At 42.2% G+C, this 18,513-nt stretch overlaps 1 protein-coding gene across 10 annotated transcripts in view; it reads right to left on the reverse strand.

Moving 5' to 3' along the window:
* Positions 1-3,985: 3,985 nt before the first annotated feature.
* Positions 3,986-18,513, reverse strand: part of GRIP1 (glutamate receptor interacting protein 1) — a 791,276-nt gene continuing 776,748 nt past the window's right edge. For all 10 annotated transcript variants that reach the window (XM_049883804.1, XM_049883798.1, XM_049883799.1 and 7 more), the window contains 2 exons: positions 5,878-6,024; positions 3,986-5,199 (listed from right to left, as the gene is read on the reverse strand). In XM_049883804.1, the coding sequence (XP_049739761.1) occupies positions 4,969-5,199; positions 5,878-6,024 (378 nt within the window). In that variant the 3' untranslated portion in view covers positions 3,986-4,968. The remainder of the gene's footprint in view (positions 5,200-5,877; positions 6,025-18,513) is intronic.

Consider the following 18,513-nt stretch of genomic DNA (forward strand, 5'->3'; position numbering starts at 1 on the left):
TCCCTGTAAGTCAGAATCGACTCAGTGGCAGTGGGTTTATACCTGTGGTTGTACCTGTGGTTATAATCCCATTTGGGAATGAGTTTTCTTGGTTATATTAATGTTATATTAATTAGTGTAAAGGTGTGTCTGAAGTCAAACTCTTTTTGAGATAAAAGAGATTAAACAAGCACGTGAGCAAGCAGAGATGGGGGAAGAGATGCCAAGCCACATGAAGATCGCCCAGAAGCAGAAGCTCAGAAGAGACAAGGACCTTCCTCTAGAACCGACAGAGAGAAAGCCTTCCCCTAGAGCTGGCACTCCGAGTTTGGACTTCTAGCCTCCTCAACTGTGAAAAAATAAATTTCTGTTTGTTAAAGCCACCCACTTGTGGTATTTCTGTTACAGCAGCACCAGATAACTAAGACAGAAAGCATTTTCCAACCCCCTCTGCTATAGCCAACCCCCTTGCCCAAACATTCTGGCTTGTGTCCTAATGATTTTATTTAGATTAACATTAAAATAAATTTACATCCCTTGAATAGGACTGACTGATATTTGGAAGCATCAACCCAGAGACAAAGGAAAAGCAAGCCAGGAATTAATAATTAGTTGTGGATGTCAAATAAAAATGAATCCAGACTTAGGTAAGGAGAGACTTTATTCACAAGGATTATTGCAATAAAGGAGGAAGGTTGTTGCAGTAGGGAGCATGTTCTGATCATAAGAGCAGCAAGATCTCAAAGGTTCTGGGTAAACACACCTAGAAAGAACCAGGTGTGAGGGAGTGGGTGGTGTGCTAGGACAGTTGATCAGGGAATATCTTTTCTGGCTGTCAGCTGATTCTCGGGAGGGATGGTTAAGGAGGGGTTGTGTGCTGGCTCAGGCTGAGGGTAGGTCAAAGTTCTGGCATCTGGAGGAAGGAGAGAAACTTAAAAGTTTAATTTAGTCCGTTATTTTGTCCAAATCAGTGGATAGGTACAAATAGTTCAGCTAATCATTTATGAGGCATAGAATAGCATTTCCTGGGTCTGCGTGGTACAGTTTGCGCTCGACTATTAACCTAAAGGTTGACAGTTTGAACCTACCCAGCAGGCCTTTGGAAGAAAGACATGGCCATCTGCTTCTGTAAAAGTTACAGCCAACAAAAACCAGTATGGAGCAGTTCTACTCTGTAACACACGGGGTTACCATGAGTCAGAATTGAGTCAGTGGCAACGGGTTTGGTTTTGGTGTCTGGCCTTGTCATAGGCAAACAAAGGGAGCATCTAAGTCATAGGGGGTGGGGGTGGTTCTTTGCAGTAAGCCAGTCCATGGATCACAAAGGGTGTGAGTGCGTGTGTTCTCTGCTCAGGCAAAGCTTAACACTGTCGAAGAGAATTTGAAAATAGCCTTTTTTTCCTTAAAACACAGTGAACTTAGTACTATGTAACTGAATATTCCAAAGCAAAGCGCTAGTCTTTATATTATAAATGTGTATTTGGTCAAAATATAAGTAACTTATCTATTTCAAAATTCTATGAGATTTCATGAAAAGCGGACATTTCTAGAAGCCCATGATTTGGATTTAAAGCGAATAGTTTTTGATCACTGCATGTTAAAACTGTAAGGGCCGTGTTATCCCACCTCCTATTCCACTAGATGTCTGTGAGTCTTCAGTGGACTGAACAATTTCAATGCTGAAGGACTTTACTGGATAGCTGGTACCATTGTAGAGCACCAGTTCTTAGAAATTGGGTCATTAAAGCTCCCATCCCTGTGTCCTGGTTCTGATTCAGTAAATAAAAACAGACCTTGCCTCTCCTGCTTCACCTGACCATTTATCCCTGGTTTCCGCCACCAGTTTTCTGGTGGCACAGTGCCAAATACCTTCAGTTCATAGTTTGCCACTGCCCAGTTTAGAGGCATGGGGTGCTCAAAACTTACCTGCTGAGCATACCATAGAGGCACTGTTTCTTTGACCTGGTTACTATATTTGAACAGTGCTACCTGAAATCATTAGCGTTTGTTCATTTGTTTGTTTTTAAACAGCCATTCCTAACGTTGATTCATTTTGATTTAGGACAACAATAGGAGTTTTTCACATGAGCTACAACTTCTCACCTGCCTTTTCATGTAGTAGTTTCTTACCAAACTTGAGTTCATTGGCTTCAGCCTGTCATTATGAAGAAATTAGGTCACTGGTAAGGTCGATATCCTATGGGGCAGTTCTACTATGTCCTACAGGGTTGCTATGAGTCAGAACCAACTAGACAGCAACGGGTTTGGTTTTTTATAACTCTGGTGGCGCAGGTCTGCTGTTTGAATCCATCAGCTGCTCCTCAGGAGAAAGATGTGGAAGTCTGCTTCTGTAAAGATTACAGCCTTGGAAACCCTATGGGGCGGCTTTACTCTGTAAGGAGCCCTGGTGGTACAGTGGTTAAGAGCTTGATTGCTAATGGAAAGGTTGGTGATTGGAACCCACAGCCTTCCTGTGGTATAAAGATGAAGAAGTCAGCTTCCATAAAGATTGTTGTCAGGTGCCGTCAAGTCGATTCCAGCTTATAGCGACCCTAAGGGTAGAACCGCCCTGTGGGGTTTCCAAGGAGCGGCTGATGGATTTGAACTGCCGACCTTTTGGTTAGCAGCCAAGCTCTTAACCACTATGCCACCAGGGCTCCTCCATAAAGATTATAGCCTTGGAAACCCTATGGGGCAGTTCTACTTTGTCATACAGGGTCTCTATGAGTTGGAATTGATTTGATGGCATGCAGCTTATAACACTGTAGCTATATAGTACAGTGAAAATTTGAACCATCTCTTAGATTTTGTAGTTATATTTGATCTTCAGTTGGAGTCATGTGATTCTCACTTGCTAAAAAATACCCTCAGTCTTTAAGAATGTAACCCTGGGCACACTGAATGGACTGTATAAAAATGAATGAATTTACAAGGCCTGCAAGGGCAATCTCCAAAAATGGAAATGTCAGGAGTATAGATGTGGCTGTCTTTTTTTTAGCCTAATTAAAATTTGTACGTTTTAACAGTTTATGTAAATGTATTTCATGGGATACATGTTAATGTTCTCTGAGGGCGTTGTGATCCTTGAGTTAAGATCTCTCCAACTTTGTCAGCTAACATGAATGGACGTGTTTGTGAGTGTGGCTGTTTTAGGCATTTTCATACATATTTCACACAGTCCTCAACACAGTCCTGTAGTGCAGACATAACCTTCAGTATCACAGGTGAGGAAACCGATGCAGAGGAAATACATGCCCGCACCACTAATGGGTACCAGACCTGGAATTCAAACCAAGGTCCAATTTCAAAACCCATGCTCTTCCAACTCTTCCATGCTGTGTCTCAAGTTTATGGCAAAACTTTCCCCCATTAGAAATTACATAAAAATAAACACTGTAAAGGGCTCAGTCTACGACTCTGAATATATTTAGGCACCAAAAATGTATGTCATATTTTTTGGCTTTTTAAAATCACTGTTTATTCCATTTGGTAGAGGGTTTTTTCCCCCCATACAAATATCTGCAACAATTTTGAATTCCCCAAAACATACATAGACGATAAATACCATGCTATTAAAGTATTAAATTTGTACAAAAATACTTTACAGTTTAATACTTGTTACAAATAAAAATACATATTTAAGTGACTCATGATCTTTTTTTTTTTTCCTCAACATGATCTGCTCTATACTTTCTTGCCCTGGCAATTCTGAAATGTGATTAAAATAATATATATATATATATTTTGCACAAAAAGAAAAGTGAAATTTTTCCTTAAACAAAGGACACAGTGTTTGAATGTCTTACGTAAGTGATGGTTTGAATTATTGACCAAAATGAAAATGTTTGGAAAATAATCGTTTCAGTATGGAAATTCAACAATCAATATACAGATTATTTTTTATATTCACCAAATAACAGTTATTAGTGTAACTATTCAAAATATCTGAACAAATGAAAACAGTTGCTGACAAACATAAAAAGCAACTGTTACAATTTATTGCTTTGAGGGATGGCAATAATTGGCAATGCATTTTGTGAAAAATGTATTTACAATTTCGGTAAGTGGCATGGCTCAGAACAAAAGATAGTCCAGTGTTATTTTCAAGTCCATGTGCTGTACACCCCCCAATATTACCAGTTTTCAGAACATGTCAAGCAGTATGAATTTGATTTGCCTATCATTTAAGATGAGCCTTATTTTAATAGACTCTCCATTCTCTCCTTAAGTTCTTAGTCTTGAATTTTAAAAATAAGGTAACTAATTCTCAGTGTTACTAAACACTATTCATTATCAGAGATTTTCAGCTATTAAAAATGTGTCCTAAAAAAAAAAAAACAGGTCACAAGACATATCCTGTTTGATAATTGGTTGCATAGGGAATAGCATACGTCTTAGTTAAGATCATTCCTCTACTTGGGCAAAACATTTTCCCACCACCTATAATGGTCTCCTACGTGCATCGTTGCCGAAACGTTTTAAGATAAGTTAATCGTATACCTGTACCCCTCCCATGGCAGCAGTCCCTGCAGCTTACAAAACACTAGTTCCCCTAGCAGAGCCAGCTTCATTGTGAAAAGCCTTGTTGGTCAAGTTCTTACATTAAAGACTTCATAGTAAGAAACTGATTTCAAAGTGAATTAAGGAAATTACCATAGAGAATATTTTCAAACAGACATTTCTCTTTTTAAAAAGTGACAGTAAGATGAACTTATAAAAAATTTCCTCAGATGTTAATTTGTGGGGAGGGGCAGACTACCTATTTTTCTCTTCTTTTTTACCATTGGGGTGGCAGGAAATTTCCTACCATACACCATAGTGGTAACCAAAAAAGGGAAGTGAACATGAGCCGTGGGACAGATTTCAAAGACCCCTGTGCTTGCACTTAATGCCACGTGGTTATCTGTGCTTCAAATGTCACAGAAATCTTAAAGGGATTTTTAGCACCATGTAGATAACGTCTTTTGTCCTGTTTTATAAAAAGCGTTGCTATAATGTGTTAGTGGGTTCCCGTGTCTCCAGATTACCACTGTGGCTAGGTTGTTGGAAATAAGCACTGTTCTGTTCACTCCATTCTCCTCCTGGGAGAGTCTGTTGTTCTGTCGACTTCTGTGAAGCCAGTGGGTTTCTACTAATGACCAGGTCCAGCTTATTACCAGATTCGGCGATGAGGGGCACAACGAGGCAGCAGTCAAAGTCTCTTGTGCGGACGTGATTAACCTGTAAGTTCAAGAAGAACCATTTTGAATTGTTGTAACCATAGAAGAATCCACAGAACCCAGAACAATACTTCAGGTATAACAAGTTTCACTCTGTGCAGAGGTTTGCTCTGCTCTGACCATACTATCAAATAGTTACTGGCTTACTCTCTACGACAGATGCCCCTGTCCCTCTTTGCCTCAAGACTAGATTAGGGGCCCCTCCTATGTTGTAGGGGTTGTAGTTAACAACAATAAACAATAAATGAAGGAAGAAGCAAGAGAAGATGCTGGCAAGAAGCCAAACAACATGGGTCTTGTAAGTCATGCTGAAGAAGAGCATTGGGAAGGACTAGATTGCAGTCAAATAACTACGTAATACTTATGTAGATCAGGGAAATGGCTCCATGGTTGGGTGGGGTCTTCGGAGTAAGCGTTAGATTGGGAAAGAGGGCTTTGAGCTCAGTGCCATAAAACTAAACCCACAGAGATAAGAAACCAGAAAATTTATTGGGCTGGGATAAAATTTACTAGGCCTGAAAATTATTTATTCAGTTCTTTCACTACTACTAATTCCATAATCTTGATGACAAAGTTTGAATGGAAAAAAGCAAAAGGGCCCTAAAGTACAGGATGATTTGAAGGATATTCTCAGCTCTAAATTAGTCCCAGGAAATTAAAATCCCACCTGAGGTCTTACCTGTAAGAGCCTGTCATAAGGTTTTAAGCCACCAAGATCTCCTGGTCCAGCTGGGCGAATATTTTTGACATACACTCCTTTCTCCAGCAAGCCATCTGCTACACTGAACCCGAAGTCTTCCATGTCAGAGTCCTTGTACAAGGTGACCTGAAAAATGGGAAAGTGCGAGGGGAAAATTTAGCAAGACTGGAGACTTCTGCTTGTAAAATATCTTGATGAACTCAAGGTCGAGAGGCGGAGAATGTTGACATGTCACGGGGTTGGCAACCAATGTCACAAAACAATGTGTGTATTATTTGTTTAATGAGAAACTAATTTGTAAACCTTCATCTAAACTACAGTTATAAATAAGTAAATAAATTCAAGGAAATAATCACCCATACACAAAATATCTTGATGAGCAATCTTTTCAAATTGTTTTTAATAACATAATGGATTAGTAACATAAGTGTTAGTACATGTAATAAACACCTTTCTCTGAAGCCTGGCTTGTATAGCTCCCTCAGAACAACAAGTCCAGGGCTTGGTTTAGCGATCCAAGGCATCCACGTGTCTATGCTGCGGGCCTCAGCTGGTTCTCTTTGCGCCTAAGACCAATTAGTGCCAGCTAAAGCCTCCCCGAGGCCTCATTCCTGACCACCTGCAAGAGTTAGTCTGAGGCTAAAGGAATAAATCATTCATACATTTATCAAATGTTTACTGAGTTTATGTCCCAGCACAGTTCTGGGCACTCAGAAACGGCAGTGAACAAGAGAGAGAAAAGTCTGCTCTCAAGAGGCGAACACCTTCACATTTAATATTCACTGAGTGCTCACCACGCCAGGTGTTGGACTACGCACTTTACACTCATTTAACGCTTTAAGGTGGACGTCGTCTTTTACTAAGGTTTGCTGGAGGCCCTCCACAAAACAGCCAGCCACTGCCGCACACTTTGAGCAATCATTTTGGCTTACTTTTTGACCCTAATTTTTTTTTCTTTATTAATTTTTCCCCCTACACAACTAATACATAAATACAGTCTGTCATGGATTGAATTGTGCCCCCCCCCCCAAAAAAATATGTGTCAACTTGGTTAGGCCATGATTCCCAGTGTTGTGTGGTTGTCCTCCATTCTGTGGTTGTAATTTTATGTTAAGAGGATGAGGGGGGGATTGTAACACCACCCGTACTCAGGTCACCTCCCTGATCCAATGTAAAGGGAGTTTCCCTGGGGTGTGGCCTGTACCATCTTTTCTCTCTCAAGAGATAAAAGGGAAGCAAGCAGAGAGTGGAGGACTTCATACCACCAAGAAAGCAGTACCAGGAGCCGAGAGCATCCTTTGGACACAGGGTCCCTGCACCTGAGAAGCTCCTTGACCAGGGGAAGATCGAAGACAAGGACCTTCCTCCAGAGCCGACAGAGAGAAAAAGCTTTCCCCTGGAGCCGATGCCCTGAATTTGCACTTGTAACCTACTAGACTGTGAGAAAATAAATTTCTCTTTGTTAAAGCCATCCGCTTGTGGCACTAGATGACTAAGACAGAATTTGGTATTGAGAGAGGGGGCTGCTGCTCTTAAGAAACGGACAGAAGGCTGGACACTCTCAAGGCCGGAATAACCGGCCCATTGATCTGGGACTCTATTCCAGGGGTGTTGTTACAAGATAACCCACCCATGCAGCCCGGGAGGCACAAAGTTTTGCATACCTCTCTTGTAAGTTGTTTTTCAGGACTCTGCCATAGTGAGTGGTGTCACAAGATAACCCACATCCTGGACCCTGATGCCTGGAGTTCTACATATCTTCCCTACAAGCTGTTTGCCAAAGATGAACAGAATTAGCCGATGGGTGCGACCTTACAGTCATGTCAAGTGGCCACTGAGACTGCAGAGTGGTGGGTGACGTTGTCCAAACTGACGCCACCTTGGATTCCAGATGTACACACACCTAATTTCTTTAACCCTGCCATTTCCCAGAGAGCCCCGCCTTCTCCCCCTGAAAGCAATGAATAAAACATAAGATCCTTCCCATCTAAAATCCCTTATAAACTCCAGGAAAACCCCTGTTCGGGGGAAAGTCTGGAGGCTAGCATAGGTGGAAGCCCCTCTCCACCTCTCCCTTGCGAGCCTCTGCTTTCTTTCTGTCACTAATAAACCTTTGTTCATGTGGAATCGCTGAGCCTCTCCTGGTCATTCTTGGTCAGTAGAAGGCAAGAACCTAGGCAGGGCTTAGTCCCAAGCTGGGAAGCCTTGCTCCGCAACACTCTAACAGAGACCTAAAAGGTGGAAGTGGTTTTGAAACTGTGAATGGATAGAGTTGTGACAGAGGCAGAGGACCAGTGCGGCAGAGAGCCTGCAGTGGCAGAGAAGCACCAACAGCAGAGAACCAGTAGCAGCAGCACCAGGAGACCAGTGTGAGACGGTGCTGGAGCTGACCCACTGAGCGAGAGAGCTGAGTGCCTGTGCACAGGAGTCTTCCTGGAGGAGTGGGGTGCCTCCAGGCACTTATTGGTGGAGCTACTGAGCTTTGGAACACTTGCCTCAGCAGGGCAGATGCCAGCATAAGGCCCGAGGAGCCGAGGGGCCAAGAAACAAGGAAACAGAAGCCGAAGAAACAAGGAACACAAGAAGCTGAGCTGCCTCAGTCTCAAAAGGTATGGCCATGACCTCAGGGGTTTCAAAGGGTGAAGCCATGGCCGCTAGTGTTTCTAAGGGTGGAGTTGCCACTCAGATGGACTCGGAGAATGGTGCGCCTAAAGCCAAGGGAGCAGAGCTGCTGTGCCAGTGGGCCTGGAAGGCGGAACTGAAGCCCAAAGTGAAGAGGGCTCCACTGAGAATCCAGAGAGTATGGCCAGTACCTAGAGGCTGGAGGGCAGACTTATTGTGTAAATTGTCTCAGAGAACAGAGGATTATTTTCAAAGCTTTGAGGGCTAGTGTAATGTGTTCTGCTGATTTGCTTAGTGCCTGTTATGCCTTCTTTCCCTTCAGTTTCTCCCATTTGTAATGGAAATGTCTAGCTTGTGTCTGTTCTGCCATTGTACCCTTGGAAGCAGATAACTTGTATTCTAGATTTCACAGATGAAGAAGAATTTTTAAGATTTTGGACTTGGAGTTAAGACTTTTGCTATGATACGATGGGGTGAATATGTTTTGCATGTTACAAAGATGTGATTTTGGGGGAGCCAAAGGGTGGTATGTCATGGATTGAACTGTGTCCCCCAAAAAATATGTGTCAACTTGGTTAGGCCATGATTCCCAGTATTGTGTGGTTGTCCTCCATTTTGTGATTGTAATTTTATGTTGAAAGGATGAGGGTGGGATTGTAACACCACCCTTACTCAGGTCACCTCCCTTATCCAAGGTAAAGGGAGTTCCCTGGGGTGTGGCCTGCACTACCTTTTCTCTCACCAAGAAAGCAGCACCTGGAGCAGAGCACATCCTTTGGACACAGGGTCCCTGTGCCTGAGAAGCTCCTTGACCAGGGGAAGATTGAGGACAAGAACCTTCCTCCAGAGGTGAAAGAGAGAGATAGATTTCCCCTGGAGCTGATGACCTGAATTTGGACTTGTAACCTACTAGACTGTGAGAAAATAAGTTTCTCTTTGTTAAAGCCATCTACTTGTGGTATTTCTGTTACAGCAGCACTAGATTACTAACACACTCTTACAGTAAAATATTCAGAGCTACAAAGGGAAAAATATGAAGATTAAAACTCTTATAGCATGTTTATTTTTTATACCTAGTAATTTTACTTCAGAAAGGTATGGAATATTGAAGTAATATAAAAGTGGTCAGTTTGTGGATTTTTATTTTACTGGACAGAGAACTGAAATATCAAGCTGGCTGGGTCAATATCACTTATCAGGCAGCCTTAGTGGTTACTGCCATATTAATGAAACCCCAAAACCCATTGCCGTGTAGTCAATTCTGACTCATAGAGATTTTAGAGGTGAGGAAATTCAGTTTTACCAGGGTTAAGTAACTTGCCCAAGGCTACAACAGTAAGAAGTGATGGGGCCATGTCTGTCTGGATCCTCATAGCAAGCATTTAACCATTATACTCTACTGCCTCTCAAAACACTTTATTTCATTAATTCTAAATGTACTTTCTCCCCACATTTTAAGATCTCTGAGATTAGGCTGTTTAGTCTATAGGACAGAGTAGAACTGCCCCATAGGGTTTCCTAGGCTGTAATCTTTACATAAGCAGACTGCCACATCTTTCTCAGGGTCGAACCACTGATCTTTCAGTTAGCAGCTGAGTGCTTACCTACTGTGCCACAGCGCTCCTTGATGGCACCTTAAACCCCCCCAAAAATCAAACCAGTTGCCGTTGAGTTGATTCCGACTCAAAGCGACCCTAAAGGACAGAGTAGCACTGTCCCATAGGGTTTCCAAGGAGCAGTTGGTAGATTCGAACTGTCAATTTTTTGGTTAGCAGCCGAGATCTTAACCACTGTGCCACCAGGGCTCTTGATCGCATCTTAGAGCCTATGAAATATCGTACATTAACATAATGCCCATACCCCCATATATCCCACAAATACACCAGAAGAACAGGTGAGAAGTTTTTTGCAACTTTGCTTTAAGAGAAAAACAAAAACAAAAGAAAAATGCACCTCAATGCCTTTGCCAGTTAAAATATGATCCCACCAGAAGCATCAACATGTCTCAGGAGCTTGTTAAGACGCAGATTCTCAGGCCCCACCCCAAACTAACAGAATCTGTGTCTGCAGATCCCAGTTATTCGCATGCACTCTGAGTCTGCTCTATGTGGTACTCTACACACCAGAGGGGCTATTACATGTCTGGAAAAGGAAACAAGGGAGCCAGTGTTTATTGAGATGCCATGCTTCCCAGGCATATTCCATCACTGTGTGTGTGTGAGTGCATGCATCTGTGTACACGTACCTGAGCACGAATGTGTGAGGCATTTTATTAGGGACGGAGGATATACCGGTGGAAAAAAAGCACAGACAGAACAGTGGAAAACATAGCTGTCATGTGAAGGTATCCGACTTAATTCTCATAATCCTGCAAGATGGGTAAAATTCTAAATGAGGTGATGTATATGTAATTTTTTAAGTTGAAGAAATCGGTCTGATTTCTGTGGAAAGATGACTTTAGTGGTACTCATTTAAACAAGTATAAAGTAGTAAGTCCCTCTTTTCTAAATAATAAGGGTTTAGTGTGTGTGTGTGTGTGTGTGCGCCTGGATGTATGAATGCCTTGTGTATATGTATGTGTGTGTGCAACTTAGCAGAATCCCCCCCCCCACATGTACACAGATGGTACATGGGGAGGAGGTACGACCTGCAAAAGTGAGAGAGTGCCCTGTTATGGACTGAATTGTGTCCTCCAAAAATATGTGTTGTAAATTCTAACCCGTATACCTGTGGTTATAATCCCATTTGGGAATGGGGTTTTTTGTTATGTTAATGAGACAATATTAGTGTAGGGTGTGTTTTAAGTTAATTTCTTTTGATATATAAAAGAGCAGGTTTAGCCAGCAAACACAAATGGAAGGGAAGATACAAGCTACATGATCACCAAAGAACACAGAAACAGAAGCTGAAAAAGAGACAAGGACATTCCCCCAGAACAGAAAGAGAGCCTTCCCCTAGAGCCAGCACCCTGAATTCCAATTTAGCCTCCTAATCTGTGAGGAAATAAATTTCTGTTTGTTAAAATCACCCATTTATGGTATTTCTGTTATAACAGCACTAGATAACTAAGTCACCCCCTACAGCAAAACTTGTGAGGAGAAGAGAAGTCTTTGTTGGTGACCTGGATGAGGTTAAGGCCTTAGGGGATGTGATGGTTAACGTAATGTGTCAACTTGGTTGGACTATGATTCTCAGTGGTTTAGCAGTTATGTAACGGTGTAGTTTGGCAGTTATGTAATGATGTAATTTGGCAGTTATGTAATGATGTAGTCATCCTCCATGATGTGATCTGCTGTGATCAGCCAATCAGTTGTAAAAGGAGTTTCCTCAGGGGATGTGTGGCCTGCATCCAATGTATATATGGATATTCTGGCAAAGCTTGCTTGTTCTGATTCCTGCATCTATCTCATCATAATCTGGTTCTTGGGACTAGACCCAGAGGCCTGCCATATTGCCTGCCAATCTTGGGATTCGTCAGCCTCTGCACAGCCTGTGAGCCAGGAGCCTGCCATCTGACCTGCCAATCTTGGGTTTGTCAGCCCCTGTAGCTACATAAGTCAGGAGAAGCCTCCAGTCTGACACCTAACCCACAGACTTGGAACTTGCCAGCTTCTACAACTGCGTGAGCCATTTCTTTGAGATAAATCTCTCTTTCTCTCTGTATATATACATGTATACACTTTACTGGATTTGCTTTTCTAGAGAACCCAGCCTAAGACCAGGGAGTATGTTGAAGATGACCCCACAAACTCCTTGAGGGGGGCAGGGATCTTCGTTTTGTTCACTGATAAAATTCACAAACTCCTAAAACAGTGCCAGCCACATAGTAGGATTAGTAAATATATTGTTGAATAAATGAAAGGGCTGGTTCTGGCACACCAGGTGGTCACATTTGGAAGCCAGTGAGAACGGGCCAAGGTGGCCTTGGGCTGTGCTTTGTGAGCCATGGCTGAGAATGTGAGTGTGACCAAAGAGGGATTTAATTTCAAGGTTCAAACCATGCCCCTCCACCCCCACCTCCACCCCATTGCTGTGATAGGAATTAGATAGCTAGGATGTTGCAGGATGCAGTGCAGGACTAGGCTCCAATGGCGACACCGTGTGGCAAAGGGCAGTCAGTGCACATCTAACACTGGAGCAGGCTTGTCCCTCCTATGAACTGAGACAGCAAGGGAGGTGGGTGTGTTTAAAGTTAATTCCTTTTGATATATAAAAGAGCAGATTGAACCAGCAAGCATAAATGGAGGGGAAGATACAAGCCACATGAACGCTCAGGGCTTCCTGCTAATAAGGCCTGTGGAACCTGGGGGAGCAAAAAAAAAAAAAAAAAACAAAAAGACAGGAAGTGACTATCTGTACCAAATTTGTGGAGCAGATCACACAGACAGGGAGAGATACAGGGAAAAGAAACATGCCCAGATCAAACAGAGAAGTAGCTCAAACCCAGGTTTCTGACTGTGAAGCTTGAATCTCTCTTCATCTGCCATGCTGTTGTTTAACAAATACTCAATGCAGAGAGGGATGTTTTGGCCCCCCTAATTTTATGTTTTTGCCTCAGGCCATAGGACAGGAGACTTCTGCTCTCTTTCCTAAGTGGGGTGGGGGGAGCAGTTACTGGAGGAGGCTATTTTTTTTAATTTTTATTGTGCTTTAAGTGAAAGTTTACAAATCAAGTCAGTCTCTCATACAAGAATTTATACAGACCTTGCTATGTACTCTTAATTGCTCTCCCCCTAATGAGACTGCACATTCCTGCTCTCCACCCTGAATTTCTGTGTCCATTCAGCCAGCTTCTGTCCCCCTCTGCCTTCTCATCTCCCCTCCAGACAGAAGCTGTCCACATAGTCTCATGTGTCTACTTGATCCAAGAAGCTCACTCCTCACCAGTATCATTTTCTATCTGACAGTCCAGTCCAATCCCTGTCTGAAGAGTTGGCTTTGGGAATGGTTCCAGTCTTGGGCTAACAGAAGGTCTGGGGACCATGACCTCTGGGGTTCTTCTAGTCTCAGTCAGACCATTAAGTCTGGTCTTTTTACGAGAATTTGGGGTCTGCATCCCACTGCTCTCCTGCTCCCTCAGGGGTTCTCTGTTGTGTTGCCTGTCAGGGCAGTCATCGGTTGTAGCCAGGTACCATCTAGATCTTCTGGTCTCAGGCTGATGTAGTTAGTCTCTGAGTTATGTGGCCCTTTTTCTGTCTCTTGGGCTCATAATTACCTTGCGTCTTTGGTGTTTTTCATTCTCCTTTGCTCCAAGTGGGTTGAGACCAATTGATGCATCTTAGATGGCTGCTTGCTAGCGTTTAAGACCCCAGACGCCACTCTCCAAAGTGGGATGCAGGATGTTTTCTTAACGGATTTTATTATGCCAATTGACCTAGAAGTCTCCTGAAACCATGGTCCCCAAACCCCTGTCCCTGCTATGCTAGCCTTCATAACATTTGATTTATTCAGGAAACTCTTTGCTTTTGGTTTAGTCCAGTGTGCTTACCTATCCTGTATTGTGTGTTGTCTTCCCTTCACCTAAAATAGTTCTTGTCTACTGTCTAATTAGTAAAGAGGCAGCAATTTTTTAAATAGAAAATTCCAAACATATTCAAGAGTAGAGAGCCTAAAACTATGAATGGCCATATACTCATCACTCGGATCCAACAACCATCAAAAGTTTACCAAACTGACTTCATACATCCTTTTTTATTCTTTGGGGGAGTATTTTACAGCAAATGCCAGTCCTTGTGCCATTTCACCCCTTTATCATGCATCTCTAAAAAATATGATTATTTTCTTATATAACCTCAATGCCATTATTTCACTAATAAAATTAACTCTTATTCCTAAATTTTTTCCATTACCTAACTAATAATAAAATTTCCGCTGATTGTCTCAAAAACGGTTTTTTAGACTTGGCTTGTTCAAACCAGAATATCAACAAGCTCCACACATTACATTTGTGTCAGATCTCTTAAATATCCTCTTATCTAGAGTATACTCCCATCTTTTTCCCCTATACTATTAATATATTGAAGAAACTGTGTTATTTGTCCTATAGACTCTTCTATCCTTCACATTTCTTCTAAATGGAATTTAGCTCTGGATGCTTGCTTTGAGTCAGGGTCAGCTTTTTCTGGGGGGTGGGGGGACATGAATAGATCATAGGTGGTACAGTGTGCTCCCTATGACATAACATGATTCAATGTCTAATTGTCCCACTTTCGGTGGGTTCAGGTAATGAAGTGCTAATTCCTCCCTTGCAAAGTTTCCCATCAGCCTTTAACCTTTAATCGAATGGTTTCACCCACTGATGGCCATCGTCTGAACTAATAATTTCATTGCCCTTTGCCATTGAGTCGATTCTGACTCATAGCAACCCTATAGGACAGAGTAGAACTGCCCCATAGGGTTTTTTTCAAGAAGCAGCTGGTAGATTCCAACTGCCAGCCTTTTGGTTAGCAGCTGAGCTCTTAACCACTGCACCACCAAGGCTCCAATAATTTCATTAGGGGTCGAAAATGATTTTTTCTAATCATCATTTCTTCTATATTTATCAGCTAGAATTCTTTTGTAAAGAATTCTCCATCAATTAGTGCTGTTTGGTTACTTTGAAATGCAGTTTGTATAAGGAAGGAAGGATAAATGCTTAAATTCTTTCCTTTTCATTTTCAGAATAAGGAATTAGTACACTCGTTATTTCCAATGGTGTCCAAATGAGTTTCTTTGGGAGGTCCAAACCAAAAACCCACTGCCATTGAGTCGATTCTGATTCATGATGACCGTATAGGACAGAGTAGAGCTGTCCCATAGGGTTTCTGAGGCTGTCATCATTACAGAAGCAAATTGCCACATTTTTTTTTCCTGCAGAGCTGCTTGTGGGTTTGAACTGCTGACCTTTCACTTAGCAGCTGAGCTCTTTAACCACTGTGTCACCAGGGCTTTTATTAAGTATCAACATGAACCTATAAGACTATATATTCAATGTATTTCAATCATTTGCATTCATTATTGTTTTTGATGCTGAAATTGTCTTATCTTTGGCCACTGGGAGCCCTACATTTTGATTTCTCTGTCCTTTTGATATGACCCATTAATTTTTGATAGCTTCTCTACCTTCTGGTACAAGATAATATTTCCTGCCTTAGGTCTGGAGTCAGCCATTCCTCCAGGGAGCCTTGATTGGAGGAAATATTTCTGTTATATCCTAGTTCCTTTCCTTTCATACCCATAGTCCTTTCTCAAAGAAAGGAAGAGGAGAAGAGGCAGGGGAGAAAGGAGAACAAAGAGGAGAAAGAGGGGAGGAGGGAGAGTAGCTAATAGGATTAACGGTAGCCTAACATTCTTTGGGCCCTCCTTACTAGTGGATGAAATTTCATGGCTTGAGGTCCCTGGTTGCTCACTCTGCTTTCTCTGTGTAAGGACCTTGGGATCTCTTGTCTTTTTGTTTCCCTTTTCCATTTCTGTTCCCAGCCATTTTCTCTCCCTGAGGCAGAGACCATTGCCACCTTTTTTAGAGGGTGGTACAACCTCTTAGCTATCTCTGTTCTACTTGCAGCTAGGTATGGGGGGTGGGGACAGTCCTATGGACCCTCTGCATATGGACCTGCAGAAGTAGATCAGGGTGTGCTCTGCAGGACTAGCCATACTTGTGAGGCAATCTGAATGTGAGGGTCCCAAAGCCTATGCCTGAAATGGATGTTACAAAGCCCAGTTCTGTCCTAGGTCTGACACGTATTTTCCAACACAGTGAATCAGAATCCTTGCATTCAGGGGAACGCTGGGTGTGTGCCTGGACTAATACTGAAGTTTTTCATTGCATAGTTGCCCAGTGATCCTTTGGTGTCTATCTATTCCACAGGCTCTGGTGGAGCAGAAGGATGAGTGGCAGCAAACTGCCAATAGCAATTAGTTGTTGTTGTTGTTAGGTGCCCTTGGGTCAATTCTGACTCATAGTGACCCCACACACAACAGAATGAAACACTGACCAGTCCTGTACCATCCTCACAATTGTTGCTATGCCTCAGCCCATTGTTGCAGCCACTGTGTCAATCCATCTCATTGAAGGTCTTCCTCTTTTTCACTCTACCTTACCAAACATGACATCCTTTCCAGGGACTGATTCCTCTTGATAACGTGTCCAAAGTATGTGAGATGTAGTCTCACCATCCTTGTTTCTAAGGAGCATTCTGGTTGTACTTCTTCCAAGACAGATTTGTTCATTCTTTTGGCAGTCCACGGTATATTCAACATTCTTTGTCAACACCACAATTCAAAGGCATCAATTCTTCCCTCTTCCTTATTCACTGTCCAGCTTTCACATACATATGAGGCAACTGAAAATACCATGGCTTGGGTCAGGCATGCCTTAGTCCCCAAGGTGACATCTTTCCTTTTCAACACTTTAAAGAGTCTTCTGCAACAGATTTGTCTAATACAGTAAGTCCTCTGATTTCCTGACTGCTGCTTCCATGGGTGTTGTGGATCCAAGTAAAATGAAATTCTTGACAACCTCAATCTTTTCTCCATTTATCATGTTGTTTACTGGTCCAGTAGTGAGGATTTTTGTTTTATGTTGAGGTGTAATCCATACTGAAAGCTGTGGTCTTTGGTCTTCGTCAATAAGTGCTTCAAGTCCTCTTCACTTGCAGCAAGCAAGGTTGTGTCATCTGCATAATGCAGGTTGTTAATGAGTCTTCCTCCAATCCTGATGCCCCGTTCTTCATACAGTTCAGCTTCTCGGATTATTTGCTCAGCATACTGATTGAAAAGGTATGGTTAAAGGATACAACCTTGATGCACACATTTCCTGACTTTAAACCAGGCATTATCCCCTTGTTCTGTTCGAATGACTGCCTCTTGATACATGTACAGATTCCTCATGAGCACAATTAAGTGTTCCGGAATTCCCATCCTCTGCAATGTTATTCATAATTTGTTATGATCCACAGAGTTGAATGCCTTAGCATAGTCAATAAAACACAGGTAAACATTTTTCTGGTATTCTCTGCTTTCAGCCAAGATCCATCTGATATCAGCAATGATATCCCTGGTTCTACAACCTCTTCTAAATCCGGCTTGAATTTCTGGCACTTCCCTGTCAATGTACTGTTGCAGCTGCTTTTGAATGATCTTCAGCAAAATTTTGCTTGCATGTGATATTAATGATATTGTTCAATAATTTTCTCATTCTGTTTGGTCACATTTCTTGGGAATAGGCATAAATACGGGTCTCTTCCAGTCGGTTGGCCATATAGCTGTCTTCCAAATTTCTTGGCATAGACAAGTGAGCACTTCCAGTGCTGCATTCATTTGCCGAAACATCTCAGTTGGTGTTCTGTCAATTCCTGGAGCCTTGTTTTTCACCAATGTCTTCAGTGCAGCTTGGACTTCTTCCTTCAGTACTTGTTCTAATTTTTTTCAGTTTCAACTTGAACTTGCATGTGAATAATTGATGATCTGATCCGAAGTCAGCCCCTGGCCTTGTTCCGACTGATGATATTGAGCTCTTCCTTCATCTCTTTCCACAGATGTGGTCCATTTGGTTCCTGTGTATTCCAGCTGGCGAGGTCTACGTGTATAGTCGCCGTTTATGTTGGTGAAAAAAGGTGTTTGCAATGAAGAAGTCGTTGGTCTTGCAATCTCTGGCATCATTTCTATTACCAAGGACATATTTTCCAACTACGAATCCTTCTTTCCTTCCAACTTTTGCATTCCAATCACCAATCAATGCATCCTGATTGCATGTTTGATCAGTTTCAGACTGCAGAAGTTTGTAAAAATCTTCTATTTCTTCATCTTTGGCCTTAGTAGTTGGTGCATAAATTGGAATAATAGTTGTATTAACTGTTCTTCCTTGTAGGCATATGGATATTATCCTGTCAGCGACAGCACTGTACTTCAGGATAGATTTTGAAATATTCTTTCTGACGATGAAGCAATTAGTAGTAATACATTAACCAAAACATTATTAGAGATAGATGTCAACCAGGGCAGGTTGGCAGATTA

This window comes from Elephas maximus, chromosome 4 (assembly GCF_024166365.1).
Source record: "Elephas maximus indicus isolate mEleMax1 chromosome 4, mEleMax1 primary haplotype, whole genome shotgun sequence".
NCBI classification, from domain to species: domain Eukaryota; kingdom Metazoa; phylum Chordata; class Mammalia; order Proboscidea; family Elephantidae; genus Elephas; species Elephas maximus.